Genomic DNA, 22,464 nt, shown 5'->3' on the forward strand with positions numbered 1-22,464 from the left:
TCTTCATCCTCCTGCTCTTTGCCAGGGCAACACATGCAACCAGAATCCCCCTGTGAAGGCCCAGTCCCATAAAGCATGCATGCACGCATGGCACAAAAACACAAGCAGAAAAATGCTGCCTTTACAGATGATTGCTCCAAGTTTGCATTCTCCCTTTGCTTTTTTAAGAAGGCATTGGTAATATTCCCTCAGCACTGGGGCTGCCCCCTGTGCATCCACAGGCCCCCAGCCAGGCTCATCCCTCAGAGCAGGGCCTCTGGGAGCTCAGCTCAGTGACTTCACCTTATGCTCAGGTTGGGCTTCATCTCTTTTCATGGGAATCACCTGGTAGCCCACTTCATTTAGTGCACGTGCTCAAGCTGCGGAGAGAAGGAAGAAAGTATGTAAGTAATAAAGCACATGTAGAGTAGGACCAACTTCCAGTTTCCTCAGTATCATTCTCAGTGTTCTAGCCTAATTCTTATTTTATTATTATTTTTTTCTATTTAAGTACTCTACAGCCATTAATAAGCTTATACCAGCCCAGTACGCCATTAGGACTCAAGGAAATAGGATCTTGCCAGGATCCGGGCAGCAGTACTTACAAAGGGCTTTGTTTGACTTTGTTTTGGGTCTCTTTCCATCCAAGAAACATTTTTAGTTTAGCTGACACTTTGTAATTACGAGCTGGTGGCAGAAAGCCAGAACCCAAATCTGCTTTCTGAGCCCAGCACAGCGCATTCGTGCCAAGGTAGGATTTTACAACTTCTCAATACTTTGTAATCAGCTAAGCAGGTTTTGCTCCTGTCGGATTTGTCTTTGTAGTTTCAGTAAGGAAGTAGATGGTTTTCCTTCCTGCGATGCCTTTATCTACAAACACTATCAAAACTGAAGGCTGTTGTGCAGACAGGAGCTGCAGGTGGGGCACCGCCTGCTCTCCATTTCTTTTCATGCCGTGCGTGTCGTTACCTCATTTTTGCCGGTTCAGTCTCAGAAAAGCAGCGCTTGCTTACAGCTGTTCCTCATTGCCAGGACTATGCCAATTGCTGGGAGGAGCCTCGATTTAGCCTGAATTTCGGCCCCAAGGTTGCTCCCCATCCCGCCCCTTCCCCTGACAGTGGCACTAGCCACTGCTAGTTTTAGAGTCTGCTACGTTTTAGGTGCTTTGCCCTGACACCACCTGAGCTTCTGAAGCTTTTTGCTTGAGCCAGACTTGGGACTTTCAGGTGGAGCAGCCTCTTCCCCAGTGGTAGGACACTGTGGCTCAGCTGGTGGCACGTGTCAGACAGGGATGGGGCTTTCCCAATGGCACTGCTGCCCTTTCAGAGCTGGATTTTAAGAATGGTGGGATGTGTGGAGAGCTACAGGGGAGGAGGCTCATTCTTTCAGGGCAGATGGAGAAGGCCAGCTGGACAGACACCAAAAACCTCGTGTTAGATTGCTGTGGCGGCAGCACTGCCCTGGACACTGTGACTGATAGTGTTGTTGGAGCAGAGTCAGCTCTGCAACGTGGCTGCTTTGCTCAGTGAAAGCTGAGGGGCCCAAGGCTAGACCCCAAGTTCTTAGAATATCCCAAGTTGGAAGGGACCCAACAAGGACCACTGCAGTCCAACTCCTGGCTCCATACAGGACCACCCAAAAATCAAACCCTGTATCTGAGAGTGTTGATGTGCTCCTGGGAGGCACGGGCAAGATGGCAGACACTGGACAAGGAGTTTGTGGGGTTTGACTACAGCCCCTTCACCTATTGCTGGGAGCTTTATGATAATGCAGGGCAAGAAGTTGCTGGAGAGCTACAGGAGGAAGCAAAGCAGGGGCTGGGGCATATGCAAGCGCCCAGCTCAGGTCACAGCTCTCCCCATGCCTGCTGGCACAGCAGAGACACTGCACACCCGCTGAAAGGCTGCAGGAACGTGTTTTGACTCTTCTGATGAGCCTATGTGAGGGAGAAAAAAAATTGAAAGAAATGAGAGAGGCCTATTTGCGGATACTGAAGATAGCCTCAGGCATGACAGAACTGTAAGTCAAAGGGGCCTACCCCTTATTATTGCACTTCCTGTCGATATAATTTGGTACCACATTTTTAAGTTAATGAGTCTCTACTACAACACTGTAACAGAGAAAACTCATTTTCAGTGTCTAGGTCAGATGGAAGAATTATAGTACCCCTGAGAAGGGATGGAACCATCCCTTAGCAGGGGTGACATTTTTCACCCCAGTACTCAGCCCTGACACTAAAGCTTAGAAAGAGGGAATCTCTTGGAGGTGGATTCAGCTCATCCTTTCACACAACATGGCTCTTTGTCCCAGGCCTTGCTCTGTGGTCAAGAGGATGCTGCTTGGTTGGCTTGGCTTCCTGTTCATGTGCTACAGCACTGTGCCATTACTGCTGGGTACTGCCTTGCAGCTGCACTTAGGCATCTTTTCACTTACAGCTCGGAGATTTGCATTGTATTTTTCCACTTACAGCTAGGAGATTTGCACTGTATTTTTCACTTCGGAGTGAGCTGGAGCCACTCTCAGCATCATTGCCCCCAGGGACATGTGAACAAGGAAATACAACAACAAACAGAAAAGCAGATACAGCTGTTACAGACTCCATGCACATCAGATTGGGAAGAGATCCTTGTAATGCTAAACGCACCTTCCAACATGCATTGCCAGGCTCTGGTTGCACAGGGTCAGGGCCGATCCTCCTGAGGAGCACAGAAATTACTACCTGGAACTGAACTATGTTCACACATTACAGATCCAGATAAGACCTCCTCCTGCGTGAAGAGGAAGGAACAGAGCTGAGGGTGCAGAAAACTAGGGTGAGACAATGGAAAAATCTGTGAAACTTCAGTGTTTGCTCCCTGGAGTTGGGAGCACCCCAAAGCACACCTTAAATGACAAGGTGTTTCTCCACTCTCCATAGCTTATTCATTGTGATTTGTGCTTTGATCAAGCTTCTAATATTTCCATTCATTCCTGGGGTCAGTAGCAATGCCTCCCAAGGCCAAAGCATGCCCTAGGGATGGTACCAGGCCCAGGGGTCTGTTTTCTCTCCCATTACTAGGAGAGTAATGGTAGCACTAGAGGTGCTACTAGCACCACTACACAACAAGCAGCTAGCTTGATTAAGCACAAACCCACTTAAGTTTTCCAGTCACTCTAGATCCAGCACAGCTCTCAGCGCAGGAAAGAGTGATGAATGGCACCAGTGTGATGCCTAAATCAGTACTACACTAGGAACCAGACCTCCCAGGTTTCCTCAGAGCCCAGCAGGACCCTGCCACCTTCTTGGCCCCAGCCACTTCCTCTGAAATTGCTTCATGTCTTTTAATGATTACCTGTCCCAGAGTTGAAATGCTCTGACAGCAGCCGTGGTTTTGGCAAAGGCCCTCCTGTGAACTTCCTGCTCAACACCAGAAAGTCAGGTTTGTGGTTTGCTGCATGCTGCTTGCTCTGGCACAGAGTTTGGTCTGAAATGAAACCAGTTCCCCACCAAGCCTGATGTTAAATCACAGCTCCTGTTTTGTCTCTGCCAGGAAACCTCACTCCTTCTCCAGCCAGGCACATTTGGCCAGTTCCAAACGAGAGCTTGACCTCCAGCTTCCTCCTCTACCAGGATCCTGAAGTCATTGCCTTCTTGGCTCTAATGAGGTAATTTGGGGATTATCATCAGTGACAGATCAGCTGGCAGGAGAGAGCCTGGGTCTGTGCTCAGAGGAGCCTGAAATAGCTCAGCAGAGCCCAGGGACCATAAAGAGGATCAGAGCGAGACTGGCCAGAGAAGCAAGACTCACTGAGAGGCCCACAGACAAGAGTCAGAGAGAGAGGTCAAGAGGAACCAGAAAAGCTGGGGAAACCCAAAAGACTTGGGGCAACGTAACAGCTCTGAACTGGTCACTAGCTACATTTCCATGTCTGCCCCTGTGGGGTCAGTTGCACAGAGAACACACAATACTGGCCCAGCACTAGGGCAGTGCAGGGCTGCACTGGAGCAGGAGTGGGGATGCTCTTAATCTCTAGGCACTCGAGCAGTGATCTCTCAGAGAAATAAGTAAGCCCCAGCCCTGTACCTGCTTGCTGGCCTAGAGCACCACACTGTATCACCTAAGGCATGATATACTCTCTGCTGTACCCGTGAACACAGCCCAAGAGAGGAGAAGGAATGGTTATTATGGCCAATGTGGGACTTGGCTGTCACTCAGGGACTTTCCCTTTTCATATAAACATCTTCCTCATAACTGCATTCTGCAGGGCTTAACTAGCTTACCTTCTCTTTGAGCGTCATTGACTGCGTGGGCTTGCCCTTCAGGGGTCCTAAGGACAGGAGATGCACAGCATGGACAATAGCTGGCTCTGTGCAGCTCTGCAGGAGCTTGGGATGCTCTGCAGCTGGCCCAGCACGCTAGAGCAGTCCCTAGGCAACCTGCAGCAGAGCCACCGGATGCACTGCAGGGAGTCTGCTGCCACTCAGCACAGCCCTGGGTGCGCACAAGCAGGGGGCACTGAACAGATGATCTCAATGCAGTCCGAAGGAAGTCACTTCACTGCTTACCTTTTCTAACTCACAGCTTTAAAATAAACCCGACTCCTGCCTAAAAGCAAGACTGTATCCTCAACCCTCCTAGGAAAACAGCACTAAGAATTTGCTTTGGTTCTATTTTTCCACGAGAAAAGCCAAAGCAATTACAGGACATTTATAAATTCTTTCAAGAGTCTGAACAGACTTTTCTAGATGAAGAAAAAGATTCTGGTCCAGTAACTAAAGATCAGAAAAATGCGGGATTAAAAGAAAGACACTAGTGGACAGAAGCATTGTTAAATATGTAACTATTATACAGGATGGGTTATGAAAACATTACACCCCCCTCACTGTTGATTTAAAAAAATTATTTTCCCCACAGCAGTTTCATAGCTTTCTTGGGTAATATTCTGCAAGTAATTTGAGGAAATACGTAACGGAGCAACATGCTATCTTCAAACATCTGCACTTGCACAAACCACAGCCAGCAATCTCAAAGCTACAGCATCATCCTAGCTTAAAGGGGAAAGGACAGAAACAAGCACTGGTGGACTTTATTCAATGTTTTTATTTTTGTACGAAAAGGTTTAAAACTGTAAGCAGTCTGTATGCTAAGAAAATAAAACCCGATATGTCACGCTGTCCAAAAACATTTCTGTTTTCTCAGTTTTTGAAGTTGCAAGCTATGCCACAAGTAGATTTGGGCCCAGGTGGAGAATGCCAAACTGCTGAGCTCGTGCGTTTGAAATACCGAGGCTTGCTCTTGCCAAAAATATCTTCCAGCTTAGGGCTTGCTATTAACCCAAAGAGTTGGTCAACATTCACTGGATGATAGTATTGGTGCAGAATGGCTTGATTAAGCTGAGTCCCTATGAAAACAACCATGTCAGAGAAGCACTCAAATAAGTTGTCAGCGCTCTGCTTAAGGCATCCTTTCCCTTAGAGCCCACAGGACAGTTACTCTTCTCCATCCATACCCCCCAAAAAAACATTGCAAGCTGCACAGTGAGTGCAATTAACAGTCTTCCTGCTCACTGTAGAGCTTTGAGCACCACATCCATCTCCGGGATGCCAACAACATTTGTTTTATGTCACTCATCACCACACTAGAAATACCCCAAACCTGCCACACCTTGGTTTACCACAGGGGGAGGGGCTGCCTCAACTAGCGAGCCCCCACCATTCTCTCACACCCCTGAATCCAAACACACACAGAACTTGCAAGAAAGCAGATCCAGCCACCCTCACCACTCACAGCCAACAGTGCTGCCAACAGTGCTGAAGTCTCACACTCCTGAACTGTACTTTAAGGAAACCGAGATCACACTAAGCAGATCTGGGGAGCTCCTGCTTCCCAGAGAAGGAATTAAAGACCAACCAAACTTGGCACCTACCATCGGCCCAGGCAGGGACAGGCTTCCGAGGTTCATTCTCATCATCTGTGGAATCATCACTGTTCAGATCCATCCCGTAGTTATTGGGGGACCTGGATTCTTTTGTGCCCTTTGGAGGCACTAAGCAGGATGCGGAGATAGATTTCTGAAACCACAGAGACAATATTTATGAGAGGAGCAAACAGACCTTGCAGCTTGACAGAAGAGTTTGCTTTGCTAGGGCAGGCTTACCCAGTCTGACCCCTTGCAGGCATCTCAAAGCTCTGGCATTAGCAAGACAAACAGGCTGCACTAAGATCCCAGATTAGATCCCACAGCAATATGGTGCTAACGTACCTAAGGTAGAATCCTCACACCAACCCAAAGCCTGAGTTAAGAGGGAGGTGTACAATGCCCTGTGTTGGGCAAGGAACATTAAAGTAAAGGTAGCCAGAAACAAGAACTGACAGCAGACTTCCTAGAGCAGATTCTTCATAGACACATTTATTTTCATCCCTAGTTCAAAAAACAGGAGACCAGAAAGGTTATTCAACTGTGTATGGGAAACTTTTTACCTACACATTAACTGAAACACCTGTAACATTCAGGTACAGGTATTTTGGGTTGAGATTTCCAGAAGTGCTCAAATCCTTTTGGTTTTTTTTTCTTGCATATCTGTTTTGAAACCATGTCTTGATGAAAGCCAAGCCCAGGACTGTGTACCACAGCAGGAACTGCAAACTGCAGAACTCAAACAGCTGCTTGCTCAACCAGCGCCTTTCAAGCTGTGGGGAACTGCCTGCCAGCATCTGGTGAGGATAGCGCTAGGGCTCCATTTCACTTTGAAGCTGCGGGTCAGAACAGCACAAGACAAAGCCTGGAGGAACACGCTGCCTTTGTGGTGAAGAACAGGGAATGACTAGAAGACCTGACAGTTGCATGTAGTCCAGAAGTGCCTAAAGGTACTGACCAGAGGATAAGCCTGGAAAGGCATCGTTATGGAGATACTGCCACAAACTACTGGCATACCTCTCTGAAGTGCCTGTACACTGAGGAGCACAGTATGAGGAATAAACCTGATGAAACAGTGATGGGCTGCAGTTGCAGGGCTGTAGTTCTGTTGGGATCACAGATATGTGGTGCAAAGGTGGAACCAGGTACTCTTTTTTGGTGCCCAGCAATAGTACAAGAGGCAATGGGAGCAGCCTAAACTGAATCTCAGGAGGTTCTGTCTGAACACCAGGGAATGCTTCTTTACTGTGGTTGTCCAGAGAGGTGGCAGAGGCTCCTTTCTTGGAGATAAGGAAAACCTGTCTGAAAACATCCAGTGTAAGTTGCTTCACATGACCCTGCTTGAGCAGAGGTATTGGACCAGATACCTCCAGCAGACCCTTCACCTTCACCATTCTTCTTGCAGTGTTCTTTGCATTGAATCCAAGTACAGGAATAAGGGAATACAGATGTGCTTATTTACTCTGTATAAGTACAAAATCAGTCACTGTATTCTGTGACTTGCTCACTCTTTTGTAAGGAGTACTCAGGGCTGGCTGACTCTTTCAGCAGCTTGCTTCACCCCTCCAGATTTTAGGACTAAACAGTTCAAGCCCATACAAGCTTCTGGAGATTTAAGCAGCTAAATAGTCAGACTTTACAGGGCAGCCTGAATCAGTGCTCCTACTGTGTAGCTAAAGGCTCTGCAAGCTAAACTGACACCTCATGATGTGCTGCCATCCTGTGGTCACTTCCAACATCTTTTCAAGAAGAAAACAACTGCTTTTCGTTCACGTTCTTCTGCACTGAGCTCTCAACCAAGTACCCCAGAAGAAAAATGTCTCCATCCTCACTCTACACAAACTCCAGTTAAACCCCAACAGTCTCTTTAGAGGATTTCACCTCCTGTTCACCTTCATCACAGCCAAATAATAAATCGGCAGGTTAACAACAAAGCAGAGGAGCAAATCAGATACCACGGATCCATTTCAGGGGCTCCACTGGAACTGAAGCTCACCTTTACAGTTTTGCTCAGCCACATGCTGGAGGCAGCAGTAAAAGATTCTGGTTGCTCAATCTTTTTCTCTTCTGCCAGCTGCTGCTGGGGCTCCTGCAGACCATCTCCCTTCTGTCAAGACATAAGAATTAAGTTATTCATTAATGTTCACTCAAGCAAAACAACCAGGCTATCTCTGGAATTAATTTTCTGAAGAAATTCTCTACTCCTTTGTCTTTGGTAGGGCGAGGGGGAAGAAATTAAGAATCACACAGATAAAGTGACAGCTGTCTTGGCTCAGATTCAGATCAGTGAAGTCTCTAGAGCCCACACTCTTATCGCTTTCAAGTAGTTATTAGAGGTCATTGCAGTGGATTCTGGTTGCTTGGCTCTCTTCTCCTGCCCAAGCAGCTGGTGCAGGCTTTCTTCCTCCTGACGAAGAGGAAAGCTTTGCAGTACCACCTGAGCTCCATTTCAACCCAAATCACTTTATCCAGGTGCTTTATCTGCCACTCTCCTCAGCAGGGAAGAAGCTAACACAAGATGAAGAGCTGTAGCCACCCTGAATTAGATTCAGCTTCTCTCTTACCTGGAGAAACTTTGCTATGCCTTGTTCCAGCCCAGCTGCTGGTTATACATAAGCAATTCAGACTTTCATTAAATTTGTATAGCAAAAATAGGAGTCCCGTGGCTAACAACTTCTAAACTAAGAGCAGTCAGAACAAAAAAGAAGAATTTATCCTCAACAGTGGTACCACTTGGGACTTTGATTATTTTTTAAACTAGTGCAGAAGGCAGAAGAGTGAGGCATTATTTAAAGCGGAAAGAAAATATTACTATGATATTTTGCAACAAGCATCTTTGACTAAGTAATAGCTAATCTTGAAACTTCAAGTAGTAACAAAGGACTTGGAAAGCAAGTCCCATCTTAAAAAATAATGAAGTCTGCATGTTCTAGGCCTTACTGCTTTACAACAGAATTTGCTGGAAGCCACTGTAACTCCCTACCTTTGTGTTTTCATCAGTTAGCACCATGGACTCTGTCTGTGAATGGGGGGCCTTTCCTTTCTCCCACTGTTTGAGATCCCTGGGAAACAAAATTGTAGTTTAGTTACACAGAAAAACATGTTTCCACCCCTCTCTACTGGCCTTCTTATACGCTCTTGCTTTAGCACCCCAAACCTTTGGAATCACCTGACGCTCACATCAGACTCCCAACTGCAGCAATACTGTTTATATTTATTGCCTCACCATGCCTGTTGCTAAGTCCCCCTCTCCAGAATAGAAACAGGCTAATACCTCTCTTTCACTTGTTCCACCTGTCGCTGCTCTACAAGCTTTTTCAGTTCCAAAACTTTTCCTTTTTCTTCCACTCCAATTTCTCTCCTTTTCTGCAGTAGTTCTTGCTGCTCAGATTTATCTTCCTCCTTAAGAAGGACAACAACAACAAACAATAACCCTCCAATTCAAGTGGGGAAAGATGGGGTGGATGAGAAATGAGTGCTTTGAGACAAATCATGCTTATTACATCCCATTGTTATCTTTCACAGCTTACTCACTACCAGTTGGGCAGTATTTCCCTTCTGTCTGCACAAGTTCCCTGGTGCTTAAACCCAACATTAACTGTCTAGACAGAAATCTTGCAGCAGATACTTCCATTTCCACAAATCCCCGTGGCTCCTGGCAGTAACTGCTCCCTGTCCCACCAGGCAGATCAGTGCACAGGTTCCTTTCCTTTTCTATGTGGAGGAGGGATCTAGAATTGTTCTCACCAGCTTCAGTGTTTTCTGCTTCCGTACATCGGTTTCCCAAGGCTTCTTTGACAGTTTTTTCTTGCTCCGTTCCTCTGACATCTTTTCTTCCCGCACTTGTGAGAGGCGCACCTGAAAAAGCCCCATGCATCTGCTCCACAACCCCTCAGGACACACAGCCTTTTCCAAATGGAGGATGGGGAGAGCTTCTGAAGTCTGAGGACTGGAATTCAGGTTCTAATAAGACTGAGAACCCAGCACCAGGCACATGTGCACTGTATTTAGCACCAACCTTGTGCAAGTCCACCACTTACTACAGGTCATGTGAAGAGACACCTACCACCTGGAATGCTGGAAGAAGAGAGCACAGAAGCCATTACAGAAATACAAAACACATGCTTCCACCCTGTATGTGATTCTCTGCAGAACAAGGGCATCTAGCATCTTGTCTGTGTTTTGTCTCAAAATGCTACTGTCAGCTGAGCTCCAGTATGAGCTTAGGACCTGAAACCTGAGCCCCAGACACTGCTTTTGCCTGAGCTGCCCCAGTCAATCCACTAGCACGTGCACAGGAGCACGCTAGCCAGGGATGCACGTACTTTTGGCTACTGAGGTTTTGGGAGATGCTGAAGGAAGCATGATTCCTTCTCTTTCTAGGTCTGAGCTTTTCCAAAGGTCAGTCCAGCCCACTCCTTAAAGTGAGCAACCATCTGTTTTCCTGGAGCTCTATCCAGGTCAGCTTGGCATGGCCTTCCTCATTCCTGAAGAACCTGTACCATTGTACAAAAGCAGCAAGTCTGCACATAGCCATCAATGGTTGATCCTGGCATACTTTTTTTTTTAACCCATCCTCAAAAACAGGAGGAGACAAAGCCTTAAAAACAGACACAATATGTATGAAACACATACAGCTGCTGCTGCCACATCTACTAGTCATGAGCATTCCTTGCTCACTTGGTAGCTATTCCTTCCTGCCATGCTTCTGCAACCATTGTGGCTTCGTTATCTGTAATGCTATGCAAACAAATGGATAACTGTCTCACCTGAACAGGCAGGGCCTGTTCACAGGACAGTCAAGGGATGCTGCCACATTCCTTGAACACAGAGCACTATAGACATTGCATGTCAGAACAGGAATGTTTAGAATCACTGCAGAGGTATGGAGAACAAAAGCCTCCCCTTGTTCGACAGAAAATTTCAAAGTCTATTTTCGATGCAGACTTTCCCACCACCTGATTAGTCACCATGAGCAGCAACACTGTGCTTGCTCGCGTCATGCCAGTGGCCTGTTTGCACCCGCTTGGTCTCATAGCTCACTGATAATTTCATTATTCTGAGCAGTCCAAAGCTTAGTCAGGCTTCTTACCTTTTCATCACTCTGTAAAATCTTCTGTTCCATCCGCTTTTTCTTCTCCTCTTCCATTTGTTCCACCCGCTCTCGAGCCTGCAGTGCCTTCCTCAGTCGCTCTTCCCTCTTCCTGAGGAATGTGTGTGCAAGAGGGGCCTGTTAGCTTTGTTTGTTCAGAGAATGACAAGGGAACAAGGATTTGCCTTGATAACTTGAGTTTGTGGCTCATTTTCTAGCATTGCAGCCTGCCCTGGATCATGAAAAAACAATTATTTTGCTTGAATTGCTGAGCTTAACCCCTGCTCATATGTGGATTAAGTCCACCAGAAATCAGCAGGTGCCTTTCACTGATGCAGTTATTACTGCAGCAAGCCACGAGCAGCAGTGCTCAAAGTGCCCAGGGATCATCATCTTATAAATGTTCTTTCTGAGTGGGACGTACAAAGTATGGTACAGCAATGCTGTCTGCCTGGCAGGAAAAAAAACTTCAAGGCAATTCTGCACTGAACCAGGGAAGGAGCAGGACATAAGGGACTCAACTCACTGCTTCATTTCTGCCTGCCGCCGTTTCTTCTCCTCCTCCACTTTCTTTTTCCTTTGTTCCTCAGCCTCCTGCTTCTTCCTGAGGCTTTCCAGTCTCTGCCGCTCCTTCTCCTGAAGAGAGATGAGTTCACACTACACCAATTGCTGGGGCCTGTTTCTGCCCTCAGGCTGCTTGTGCACTAGCAGCTAGAGGCTAAGCAGCCTGCTAAACAAAGAAGTCCCTGTCAGAGTCATGTTCACCCACACACAGGGATGGGAAGTGAATGGTAGGTAAGAAACAATGTAGATTTGGCAGCAGCACTTATTCAGCTGCACCACCTTCTTACAGCAGAAGAGACATGGAGATGGCTGGGAAACACTTAAGTCTTTCAGCTGTACAGAATACATTTCAGGCAAGGGAAGTTACCCAGCACTCTGCTCCTGTAGGTGACCACCTGTAGCAAATGCTTCTTGCCCAGGACAGTGTCAACTATGTTAGCAACTGGGAGAAGAAGGAAGAAGCTACAGAGTGCAAGCAGTCATGCTTAGAGGCCGAAAGGTTTCTTAAGTAGTTCCCAGCACCAGCAGAACACACCTGCAAAGGAGATCCTGCCACCTCACCACTGCCATGGCCAGCTTACATTTTTGGACAGAACAGAAAAGCCATGTGGATGCCAGCGTGAGAAGAAAGAGCTGTCAGTGCTTGTGAGGCAAGAAGCACGGCCATTATAGTCTTCCAGCCCCCACAGTTAAGCGTGTCTACTTACAACAAAGTCTCCCTGTAGAAAAAAGAAACATGAGAGTTTGTAAGAAATACTAGAACCTTGCATCACTGTACACCACTCCTGTTAGCTGCAGTTCCTTACAAGTACATGCTAGGAAACCCACTGCCTGACCCCACACAGTCTCTCTCAGCCCTGAAGCAGCCAATTATCTGACACAAAGGCAGATTCCCATTGCGAGAAGAGAAGCTTCCCATTTTATCACAATTAAACTGTTCCAGAACATAAAATGTTTCTGCTGACTATAGACAGAGCAGCGAGATTTCTCTGCATCTGAGGAAAGATTGAGGACTGGTACTAAAAACAAAACAACGCTGGCCAGTAACGGTGTTTGTGGTCTTGCCTTGCTTCACCTGTCCAGTCAGCTTCCCTCCCCCCCGGAGGTCGAGGTAGAATCATGAGGATGATTTGCTGTTATGACCTACACTGATCCACGATAGCCAACATAACCAGGAATACATTTATGCTTTTCTAAACAGTCATCCTGCTACTCCCCCAGACTTGAACCTCTCATTCAGCTTTGTGAGGGGAGGTGGGATTCTGATGCACCTTAACATCAGGTCGGGTGGGAGTATTGCGCTTGATGAAGTTCTTTATGACACCCCCACGTCCTGTGGGCCCAGGGGTTGCGAGTAGCTGGTTTCTCTGCACAGCCTGAAGGAAGTTTTTCAGTGGTCTAACAACCTAAGAGGGAAAGGTGGAAGGAAATCAGCACCTGCAAGGGAAAGGGAGGCAAGGAGGGGCCACAGCAAACACTCGCCTTGCTAGCTGGAGAAGCAGAAGGTGGAGTCTGGTTTGCAGAATTCACATGCTTGTCATCCAGAGGGGATTGGGCACAACCTCCTGGATGCTGCCCATTCCATATAACACCCATTGCTTGTTTATAGCTTCTTGTCCTGTTGGCATTTGCAAGAGGGACATGAAGTCCCCATTAAGTGCTTCAAGTTTTAACAGGAACATTTACTTACTGTTTCACAGCTTCCTCTGCCTACTCACTACCACCAGAGCAGCTGGGCCTCCTAGGAGTCAGTCAACTATGGAGCAGGAGCACCATCTAGTCATTAGTTATGGACAGGGGAGGTACACGACAACTTGGTAAGGGAACACCCAAGTTTTAGAGCAGCAATATACATCACCCCCACTCCCTCATTCCTCACTCTCATTCCCAGCAAACAAATGTATATCATATTTGGTATCAACAACAAAAGATAGACATAATCCACATGTGTTAGCGACTAGCCATTCCAACTCACCTCACTGGCAGGGTTTCATTTGCTTTATAAACACTTTGGACTTTCACAGAAATGTGACCCACGTCAGAAATCCCGTTATGTGCACCCACTAATTCCAGTGGGAAACAGGGGAACTGCCTCGCTGCACAGTTGAGGCCCAGTCCAGCAGCAGTTCCAAGGAAAGCTGCAGATCCTGACCCATCACACACAGTTAAGCACCCACGTGAAAACAGAGGTTACTGCTACTCTCCCTTCCCACCCATCACCTGCAGCAAATCCACCCCAGCAAAACCTAAAGGGACACACTAAGGACAAAGCTAAAAGCAGCTCAAATCTCACATGAAACATCAGTAACATAAGCAGTGAGAAAATAAGTCAGGCATTCCAGACACTTGCACAAGATAAAAATAAATAGGTCAGTCACCTGCTTGTGTTGCTGTGTGAAACTACTCCCAGACCACCCCTTTATGAACCACTCAGAGTCGCATCTAAGCTGTGAGGCAACAGTGCTGTTTTAGTAATCTTAGCTGGTTTGTGCATGAACTAATGCATCTGGGATCCAGGTCTGGCTTGGGGAGCAAAGGAGGCTGAAGAAATCGCACAGAACTCCCACAAGATAAGATTAAGACTCCACTGGGGAGGGAACAGGAAGGGAAACACCCAAAGCTTTTTAAATAAATTATTTAAGAAGGCCAAGGTGAACTCTTCCCAGACCACTGGTTCATTCCTCCCTTGCAAATGTCTCATACCAGATGCGTGAAGGATTCTGCTGGGACTTGGCACAGTGGGCTTGTTCTTGGTTCTTGTTCTGAGGTTCACCATTTGGATTTACACAGCTTCCTGTGAAGAAACCTGCAGTCAACACCACGTTCAAGGCATTCTGCAGGGCTCTTACTCCAGTTCTGAGCCCCACGGCATGTAACTAAACTGCAGAAGCCTAGATGGCTACCTTGAATATCAGTGCTGTACACAAACTGCAAAGCATGCATCTCGTACAGATCCTTCTGAATAGGCACAACTTGTCTCATCAGAAGGACTGCAGGTACTCTTACTTCCATCCCAGCTACAGCTGCTATATCTGTAGGATCCCACAGAGATATTCAGACTGTTTGTCCTCTATCTCCCTACTCTGAGGCACAGTAAATAAGCATGATGTTTAAATCCTCACCTAATGCAAACCCAAAGAGGACAAGGATGTCAAGGTGCTCCAGCACAGCATTATACTACATAGAAGACTAAAAGTCTGAGTGTTCTTGTCTCAAGTGTTCCCACTTACTCATTATAAAGACAGAAGTTTGACTAAACTATGTTTGTCTCAAGGCTTGGATACAATCCTTCACAAGCATTTACAAGATGTCCTTGCTTATCTAACTGCATGTGTCTCAGCCCCCTAGGAGATCACAGGTTTACCTGAAAAACTACCTTGACTGGTCAAAAGTAGTTTTGTTTCAACACAAGTCCCAGATTTCCCACAAACCCTCATGTAGAGACCTTAGTCTGTGTGCCTCTGCGGCTTCATACAAGAAAAACAAGACTAACTCAACATTACCATCATTATTCCCTGTCTGCTGCTCAAAAGGAGACAAGTGCTGTGCAGGAGGGCTGGCAGCTTTTTCACTTTTGCTTGAAGTGAGCAAGTTTTCAGGAGCCTAAAGGAAAGGGAAACAAACATTATCTTAGCACAGTTCACCCAGAGGAATAAGACTGCAATGCACCTTCGATCCTGAAAAAGAAGAAAACAAAAACAACCAGTCACTCCCAACTGCAATCCAACTGCTAGCCTAGGGACTCTTCCTCCCAGCCAGAGTTGTGCTAGACGGATACATACTGATTCACTTCAGTAACACAGGGCTCTGCTCATGAAACTCCCACCGAGGCTGGTAAGATGACTGTTGCCCAGCACTTTCTCATCAATAGCAGGACACTTTGATTTGATATTAGCTTGAATAAAGTGCCTCAGGAGCAAGGGACAGCTTCTACACACTTTGGAGACACAAGTTCCAACTACAGATATTCTATTCTTGAAAGAAAGTTCAAGAAAAGTTTTTAAGATTACAGTATAATTATACACTTTAAATACCATTGTAGTATATTCTCAGGAATATAAACAAGTCACTGAAGCACAGCATGCAGGCTGCCTGCACGCACACAGGACATGCCTTCCCCTACCTGCTAAGCTACTGCCACCCACAGCAGAACCAGCTGTCCACTTGTCCTTCTGCAGCTTCCCAATGGCACCAGTGAACTGTTTGGAGGCAGAGCCAGCCCCTCTCTCTGCTGAGCTGATTTTCAGATAAGCTAGTTTACAGTGCAATCACACAAGACATTTTTGCCAGTTCATAGGATGGGTTGGGTTTCTTTGTCTTGCTAGCACTGAAGACTTACACAAGCTTGTTGCATACACAGCCTCTCTGGCAAAATAAAGCACATTAACTTGAACTGCCCTTCTGAATCCTGTATTTCAAATCAGCCAGGCAACAAAGACATGCTAAGAATATGCACAGTCAATCACCATGCCTGGATGACAGGCAAAAGCTTGCGGACTCCTGGGAATCTGCCCAACAACTTCTGAAAGCTCCATCGTAAAGAGGCCTTACCAAGACACAAAAGGCCTCCATCCACCAGGAGCCTGTGGCCAACAGGCATAACAAGCTACCCAAGCATTAGAAAGGCTGTGCTGTCCGACTCAGCAGCGCCTTTGCTAAGCTTGACACGATGTGACAGAATCAACCCTGGGCTGCATTCCTTACATCCAGTCATAATGCTTCCAACTGCTCAGCAGAAGATAGGGAGGTCATCCAACAGAACTCACCTTTTCACCTGGGGAGTTCAGTTCCAGTCCAGGTCTGCAAAAAGAAAGAATCTTGATTATTTCAATTTTCCGTGAAATAAAAAACACTGCTTTGTCCTTGGTGCACCTCTACCAGGAGAGCAATATGACAGGAAATATGATGGAGCTAGCATACGGGACCCAGGGAAAACACAGGCAAGCATAAGTACAGCCAGATAAAGGCAGGAACCTGTTTCAGCCAGGCCACACAGGGATGGAGATGTAAATTCCTCTGATGGACTATTTAATTACATTGCTGAATAACACACTAATGAGCTTTGTTCTCCCCTTTTCCTGCAGTACTTCCATGCAATAGGAAAACAAAGTTCTGTGCACCTCAGGCAGAGAGCATCTCGCCTGTTCACCTTTCAAGTCAGACAAGCTGACTAACCTCCAGCATCCCCAGGCATCCAGAGGCTGGTTAAAGCCAATAGCTGCAGGACATACTTCACATGATGGCAGACAGAGCCGTTGCTGGCAGGCTATCATGGCTTGTGGCATAGGGCTGGATCCTGCATTAATGCAGTGATCAACCTCACTGTTAGTATGAACAAGCTTCTGAAATGGATGGGCTGTGTCTGAACAACAAACTTGGAAATATCAACAAACTCCAGGTGATGACATCACCTAGAACAGTCAATTACAAAACCACAGTCTTATAATACAGAAGCAACCCCTACAGCTGCTGTATTCCCTGCAGCCTTTTTTTGTGGTTTCTTCCTGCCAGCAAATACGGTAGCCTCACCTCAAGTTATTGGTCACATCTTCTTCCACAAAAACCTCTAAGGAGCTTTGACCTGGAGGGGGAAGAAGAAAAAAATAACTAGCATAACAAAAGGCATCATGGTGATTTCAATTTGAGGCTTCCCAACAGTGGCAATGCATGCGTGGTAGAGCTCAGGTCTCTGTGCAGGCTTCTCCCAGGGAACACGCCGATTGCTCATCTCAGCTTTCCACATGAGCACTACCACCTCCCTCAAGTGTCACTGACAAACTGGTGTAGGCTGGGAAGGCAGAGAACTGGAGCAGCAGCTCCTCTGTCTGCAGACTGCTCCAGCTGCACAAACACACTCATGCCTGTGTCACAGAGATATCATTTCCCAGTCAATTGACTTCAGTTTCTGCCTCCCTGCACAATTTTATGCAGAGATTTGGTCGATTTTGGCTGATTCTATTTCCCCCCCAAACATCGCTTAGCTGAAAGTGTTTTAACAAATGCCTAGATACAGTGTGACTCAAAGCTGACAAAACTAAATACCAAAGGTATTAGTGCTTTATTAGAAGCCAATCTGGTTTCAGAAGCAATGATTTTTAGAAAGCCCAAATCTCAAAGCCTTGTAGCCTTCTCAGGAGCAGCAAGAGCAAGGGATATGAGAAATTTAGTGCTACCAGGGACAGCCTGGACTGTTGAATCATTTCCTCGGGTGACTGTGCTATTTAGTTCTTTGTCCATGAAGTCTTATCTTCACCCAGAAGGGATTTAAATTCCTCTGCCAATTTCAGAGAGCAGACACATTCAGCTTCTGACAGTTCCTCAAAAAATCCACAGAAGACACTCATACTAGAGGCCCTGTGCAGGAAATGCAATAGCCTCAACCCAATACGCCACAAAGCCACACACATACCTAGAACCAGGTAAGGTGCATTTTTCCTTCCACTCTACATTTATTTGCTTTTTTTTTTTTAAATCTGCAACTTGTGTGACCCAATTTCGAATACCTGTGCCCCAGCATATACTCCTTCCATAGCAAAACACAGCCCGAGGCTCACCCTGACAGCAGATGAGGACCTGAAGATTGCACCCTAAATGGATGGAAGCCACAAAACCTATTGCTGAGGAAACTAGGAGAAACTGCAGTTAATATGGATGAGCAACTCTGTAGCAAAGCTGAGAAGCTGACTTAGCCAAATGAATGCACTCAATAACAGAAAACTTACAGCTCACTCTGCTGGAGGCAGAGGAAGATTCTTGTGCCGCTGCCTTCTTCGCAATGGCCCTGCTGATAGATCTCCGGATCATGCTTTCTCTTTTGCTGGCCAGAGAATATTTTTCTGCCAAGGAGGTCCTATGGCTTTTGCGGGAGCCACCCACACAGCTTCGGCGTCCAGAACGTCGTGTTTTGGATATCACCGTGGTCATTTTGTTGTTGGAGTCCTGGAAAAGCACCTCCTCTAGGCCTTGAGAAGACAGATCTCCTTGGAGCATGGCAGGATCTCTATTTCTAGTAGCCTTGGGAGTGGAAGTACTTGCTTTTCGTTTGGTGGTCTCTTCCTCCTCCCCTCCTGTCTGGTCATCAGGGACTGCACTGACAGTGGGCACCTTGCACAGTTCAATGACTGCACCCTCCTCAGGCACCTGCTCCCCTGGAACAGCCTCGCAGGCTGCATCACTGCAATCAGCACTGTCTCGATCTGGAGTTAACTCAGCCTGAGGGCAGTCATCGCAATCAACTTTCACCATGGGACTTCGTGCTTCTGCTGGCAATTCCTCAGGCAGTGCTGGAAGCTCCGTTTCAATGTTGGCCTGAGACCTCACCGCACAGTCAGGTGGGGACACCTCTTCCTCTTGACAGCCAGGGTTCTGGGGTTGCTCTTTGCTGCAGCGTCTTTGGGAACTTGGCCTGGAAGACACTAGCTTGGTACTGCTCCTCCTTCTGGACAACCTTAAATAAGAACAACTTCAAATGAAGCAATGCAGAAATCTCCCAGTCCTAAACAGTTTCAAAACAAGACACAGAGAAGTTTTGCAGTGAATCTACAGGCTTCCTCCCTGCACCCACTTCCCTCCCCTTACAACGCATCTTTTATCACCAGCTAAATGCAGGAGAAAAACCTTGAAAACTCTCAGGTGCTCTGGCAGATGTAGCCAGGCATACTACATTTACTCACAAACAAAGGCTGCATCATATAAACACAAAGTGCAGTGGCTGAGGTACCAGGACGCTTGCAATTCTTTGTGGATATTAACCTACAGCCCCACCTGGAGCTGATTTCAGGGGATAGTAAAGTCATACTGGTACAACCCACTCCACTGTTTGCCTCCAGTGAAGCACAGACACCCTCACAGGAAGGAATTTTGGATTAAGTTTTCTCAGCAAGCTAGGAAACACTACACAGTGACTTGGAGAAGTTCCACAGTGAAATTCAGCTTTGAAATGCTTTGTATTAGCTAACTTAACAAGAGAAAATGGAGCCGTGTACTTGATCAGCAAGTCAAGGAGATCAGCTGGGCAAAACTAGAAGACAACCTCAGCACTCCAGAGAAAGGAAGCCTCTGATAAGAAAGTAACCCAGACGTAGCTAAAGGGTGGAGACTGGGAACAAAGAAAAGTGGAGAGCCAAGGTGGAAGTGCCTAACAGCAAGAAAACAGAGCTACAAAAACCCAAGGCAGCATAAATTAGTTAAATGAACAAGGGTTTACAGTTCCTGGTGGAAGACCTCTCACTGCTAGCCTTCAAATTGATACCCTCTGCCTTCCTTCCAGTTTTGTTCTCTTAATTTCTCATTCTGACCTCTAGCAAAAAATATCACTTCCTGCTAAAGTTAAGAACAACAAGATTATTAATTGGGAAACTCATCAACAAGCTAATAAGTGGTTTCAAAAATATGTACTGAGGAAACCATAGCAATGGAAACAACAATACCCTGACCCTGCAGAATTAGTGCGCTGAACTCCAACATGAACTTCCTGTTGACAAACTATCATCCAACCTTTCAGGCGTTGTCACATCAGCAGATCTGTCTCAAAACTAAGTTTAAATTAGGAAAAAACACATGGAAGATTTGTCTTCTTTATGGGAACAATCAAGCTGCTATCTAGCTGCTACCTGAAAACTAACAGTACGGCTTCAGAATTCTCCCTGTTTAGAGTTGCAGTATCTTCTCCTGCTCTCCTTCAGCACACACATGCATGAACTTCCCACGCTTCCGTACTATTCTTGCTGTTCTCTCCATCCTCCATGTCTAGTTTTTGACAGTCTTTCACTTCTAACTCTTCTGTAGGGTTTTTCCATCACAGTTATCAAAAGGTAAGGGCCTTACCACACAGTTTATCGCTGTATATCCAGTTACTGGGTTAGGTCACACTAAAGCAATTACCAGCACGCCTACCCTCAGATCACAGCATATGCTTCTCTGAAGAGCAGGTTATTAACCACCTTGTCCCAACCACAGGATGACAGCAGATGCAGTCTGCCACCATGAAGCTAGGATGTCAAGGAAGTTTATTAGCATCAAAGCCAAATCACACCCAATACCATCCCTCCTTTGCAGCCATTTGCAGACAACTGTTGTCAGGAAGAAAGGCATTCCTCCATTTACCCTCCTCCTTACCTCCTCTACTTAATGAGTTTTGGCTTACTTTCTGGTAAATCTCCTGGTACAGGAAAGGGAAAGAAGAAAAGTTTGGCTGCTTGCCATTACTACTGCTGCCGCCATCTTCATGCTGCAGAAACTCTGTCAGGCAGCAGCAAAAGGGCAGGCTGCGTGACAGAACAGCGGCACTGTCTATACAGAAAGCTGTTAAGAACATGAAGTAAAAAGCACAATACAAGCCACATTTCTTCAGCAGTCTACTTGCAATGGATAAGATGCACAATTTTAGGACCTATTTAGGGCTAATCTTGAAAAAAATCCAGTAAGGTTGGTTTTACAAGCAAACCACTTAGAGCTTCTACTTGTTTAATTCTAAACCCCTCTGAGTCTTTTCTGCCTACTAGCTTAAATAACAACAATAGACATGACACTTTTGCACATTGTGTAGCAGATTACATTCTCAGGTGAGTGAACACTGGTAGCAACCTCAGGTCGAAAGCTGTGCTGAAAAAAGCCATTAAATTAAACAAAAAGAAAACTCAAGCAAACAAGAAGGTAGAAAAAGATATTTATTGTTTTTAGACAAAAAACCATGAAGGGACTAGCTAATCTCTACCAATTTTTCACAACAATTTAAGTGTTGATTGATCTTCACACACCCTTTTATGTTTAATATTTACTAAATCAAGAAGCAAGCGACTATTCTGTGTATGCATACGCAGAAACAGTTAAAATTTCATTTCACTGTTAAATGCCACATGCAGCAGAGCCAGACTCACCCACCTCCTCCTGGTTGGCTCATTCTCATCTTTCAGAGCTGAAGACTGCCTCTTCCTAGGCCGTCTCCTCTGGGATGGCGTTTTGGGCAACAGGCCAGGTTCAGCTCTGAAGTTGCTGCTGAAATGCAGAAAGCAGAGGCTGCTTTCTACTGCTAACTGCAAGTCAAACTGCCCACCACCCAGCCATAGCAATGTTCACCCACTAAGAGCAACAGGTGAGAAGAAATTGAGGTGTAACATCACCTAGCACAGAAGCCTTAATGTGGCTGCGTTCAGCAGCTTAATTTAATCCCCCTCGCTCAGCTGAGCAGTGCACTACCCCTAGGCTTACACCAGGGCTGCGCCACCAGCAGCCAGGAGCACAGGAGCTTTGTGCTCTCAATGTCTGAGAGCATCGTGGGAGGCTCTCCTGGAGGGCAGCCCCTACCTATCCAGCATCCTCAGGCCCTGCTCCTCCACCTCCCGTAGCCAGGCCAAGTGCTTGTGCTCAGCATCGTGAAGGAACCTGGAAAGTCTCTGCCCACACACTTCCAGCAGCCGCATGGGACCGTCGGCTGCTGCCATGGCCTGCCTGAAACACAAGAGGCAAGATAAGAACCCACTAGGATGTAGAGGATGAGCAAAGCCCGCGTTGTGCCTCGCAGCAAGGCACAGAAATAAGCCCAGCCACAGCTCTAAGGCAGACACAAACCCAGAGGACCACCCTACTAGTCTTCCCACAAGCCCATAGGATCAAATCCCAAGATGCTAACCCACCTCGCACTCCCCCTCGCCACCGCCCAGCGTGAAACCCCGTACCCTCACAAGTACGCCTCTCTTCCCCTCCCCTCCTGCTCCCAAATATCGCAGCTTCCATCAATCACGGTGCTTCCCCAGCGAAGCCCTGCCTACTACTGGCTGCCTCCCACGTCCATCACTTCCCCGCAGTTAAAAATCCAGTTGCCTATTGGTCCGCTACCCCAAGCCCCGCCTTTCAAGTCCTCCACAGCTACAGAGGCGAGCGAGCAGAGGGGAAGCAGCTTTTGAGCGTGCCGCACCCGCCTCCTGGCCAAT

The 22,464-nt window shown here is 46.7% G+C and overlaps 1 protein-coding gene across 9 annotated transcripts; it reads right to left on the reverse strand.

The window, feature by feature from the left end:
* Positions 102–22,398, reverse strand: LOC110401332 (inner centromere protein-like). 9 transcript variants are annotated; one of them, XR_002440337.1, is made up of 21 exons: positions 22,168–22,342; positions 21,839–21,982; positions 21,416–21,529; positions 18,256–18,980; positions 17,063–17,114; positions 16,300–16,333; positions 15,037–15,136; positions 14,237–14,327; positions 13,016–13,151; positions 12,805–12,939; positions 12,241–12,252; positions 11,496–11,605; positions 10,970–11,081; positions 9,625–9,735; positions 9,152–9,279; positions 8,861–8,939; positions 7,874–7,984; positions 5,887–6,031; positions 4,241–5,361; positions 2,624–2,675; positions 102–359 (listed from the first exon to the last, which is right to left on the reverse strand). XR_002440337.1 is itself a non-coding variant. In XM_021402300.1 (19 exons), the coding sequence occupies exons 2-19, from the start codon at positions 21,973–21,975 to the stop codon at positions 5,156–5,158; spliced, it is 2,538 nt and encodes an 845-aa protein (XP_021257975.1). In that variant the 5' UTR covers positions 21,976–21,982; positions 22,370–22,398; the 3' UTR covers positions 5,043–5,155. The 9 variants fall into 9 exon arrangements, 3 of the variants coding, with proteins under 3 accessions (XP_021257975.1, XP_021257976.1, XP_021257974.1); XR_002440336.1 differs by having other exon boundaries at positions 102–2,675; XR_002440333.1 differs by having other exon boundaries at positions 102–3,443.

This window comes from Numida meleagris, chromosome 6, assembly GCF_002078875.1.
Source record: "Numida meleagris isolate 19003 breed g44 Domestic line chromosome 6, NumMel1.0, whole genome shotgun sequence".
Taxonomy (NCBI): Eukaryota; Metazoa; Chordata; class Aves; order Galliformes; family Numididae; genus Numida; species Numida meleagris.

Bases quoted from the DNA above. Each gene is read 5' to 3' on its own strand.
- LOC110401332 (XM_021402300.1), bottom strand. From the start codon at position 21,975: ATGGCAGCAGCCGACGGTCCCATGCGGCTGCTGGAAGTGTGTGGGCAG. The intron at 11,082-11,495 runs GTGAGTTGAGTC...CACATTCCTCAG, and splicing joins CGGCAGGCAGAAATGAAGCA to GAAGAGGGAAGAGCGACTGA. The intron at 8,940-9,151 runs GTATTAGCCTGT...TTTGTTTCCCAG, and splicing joins GTGGAACAAGTGAAAGAGAG to GGATCTCAAACAGTGGGAGA.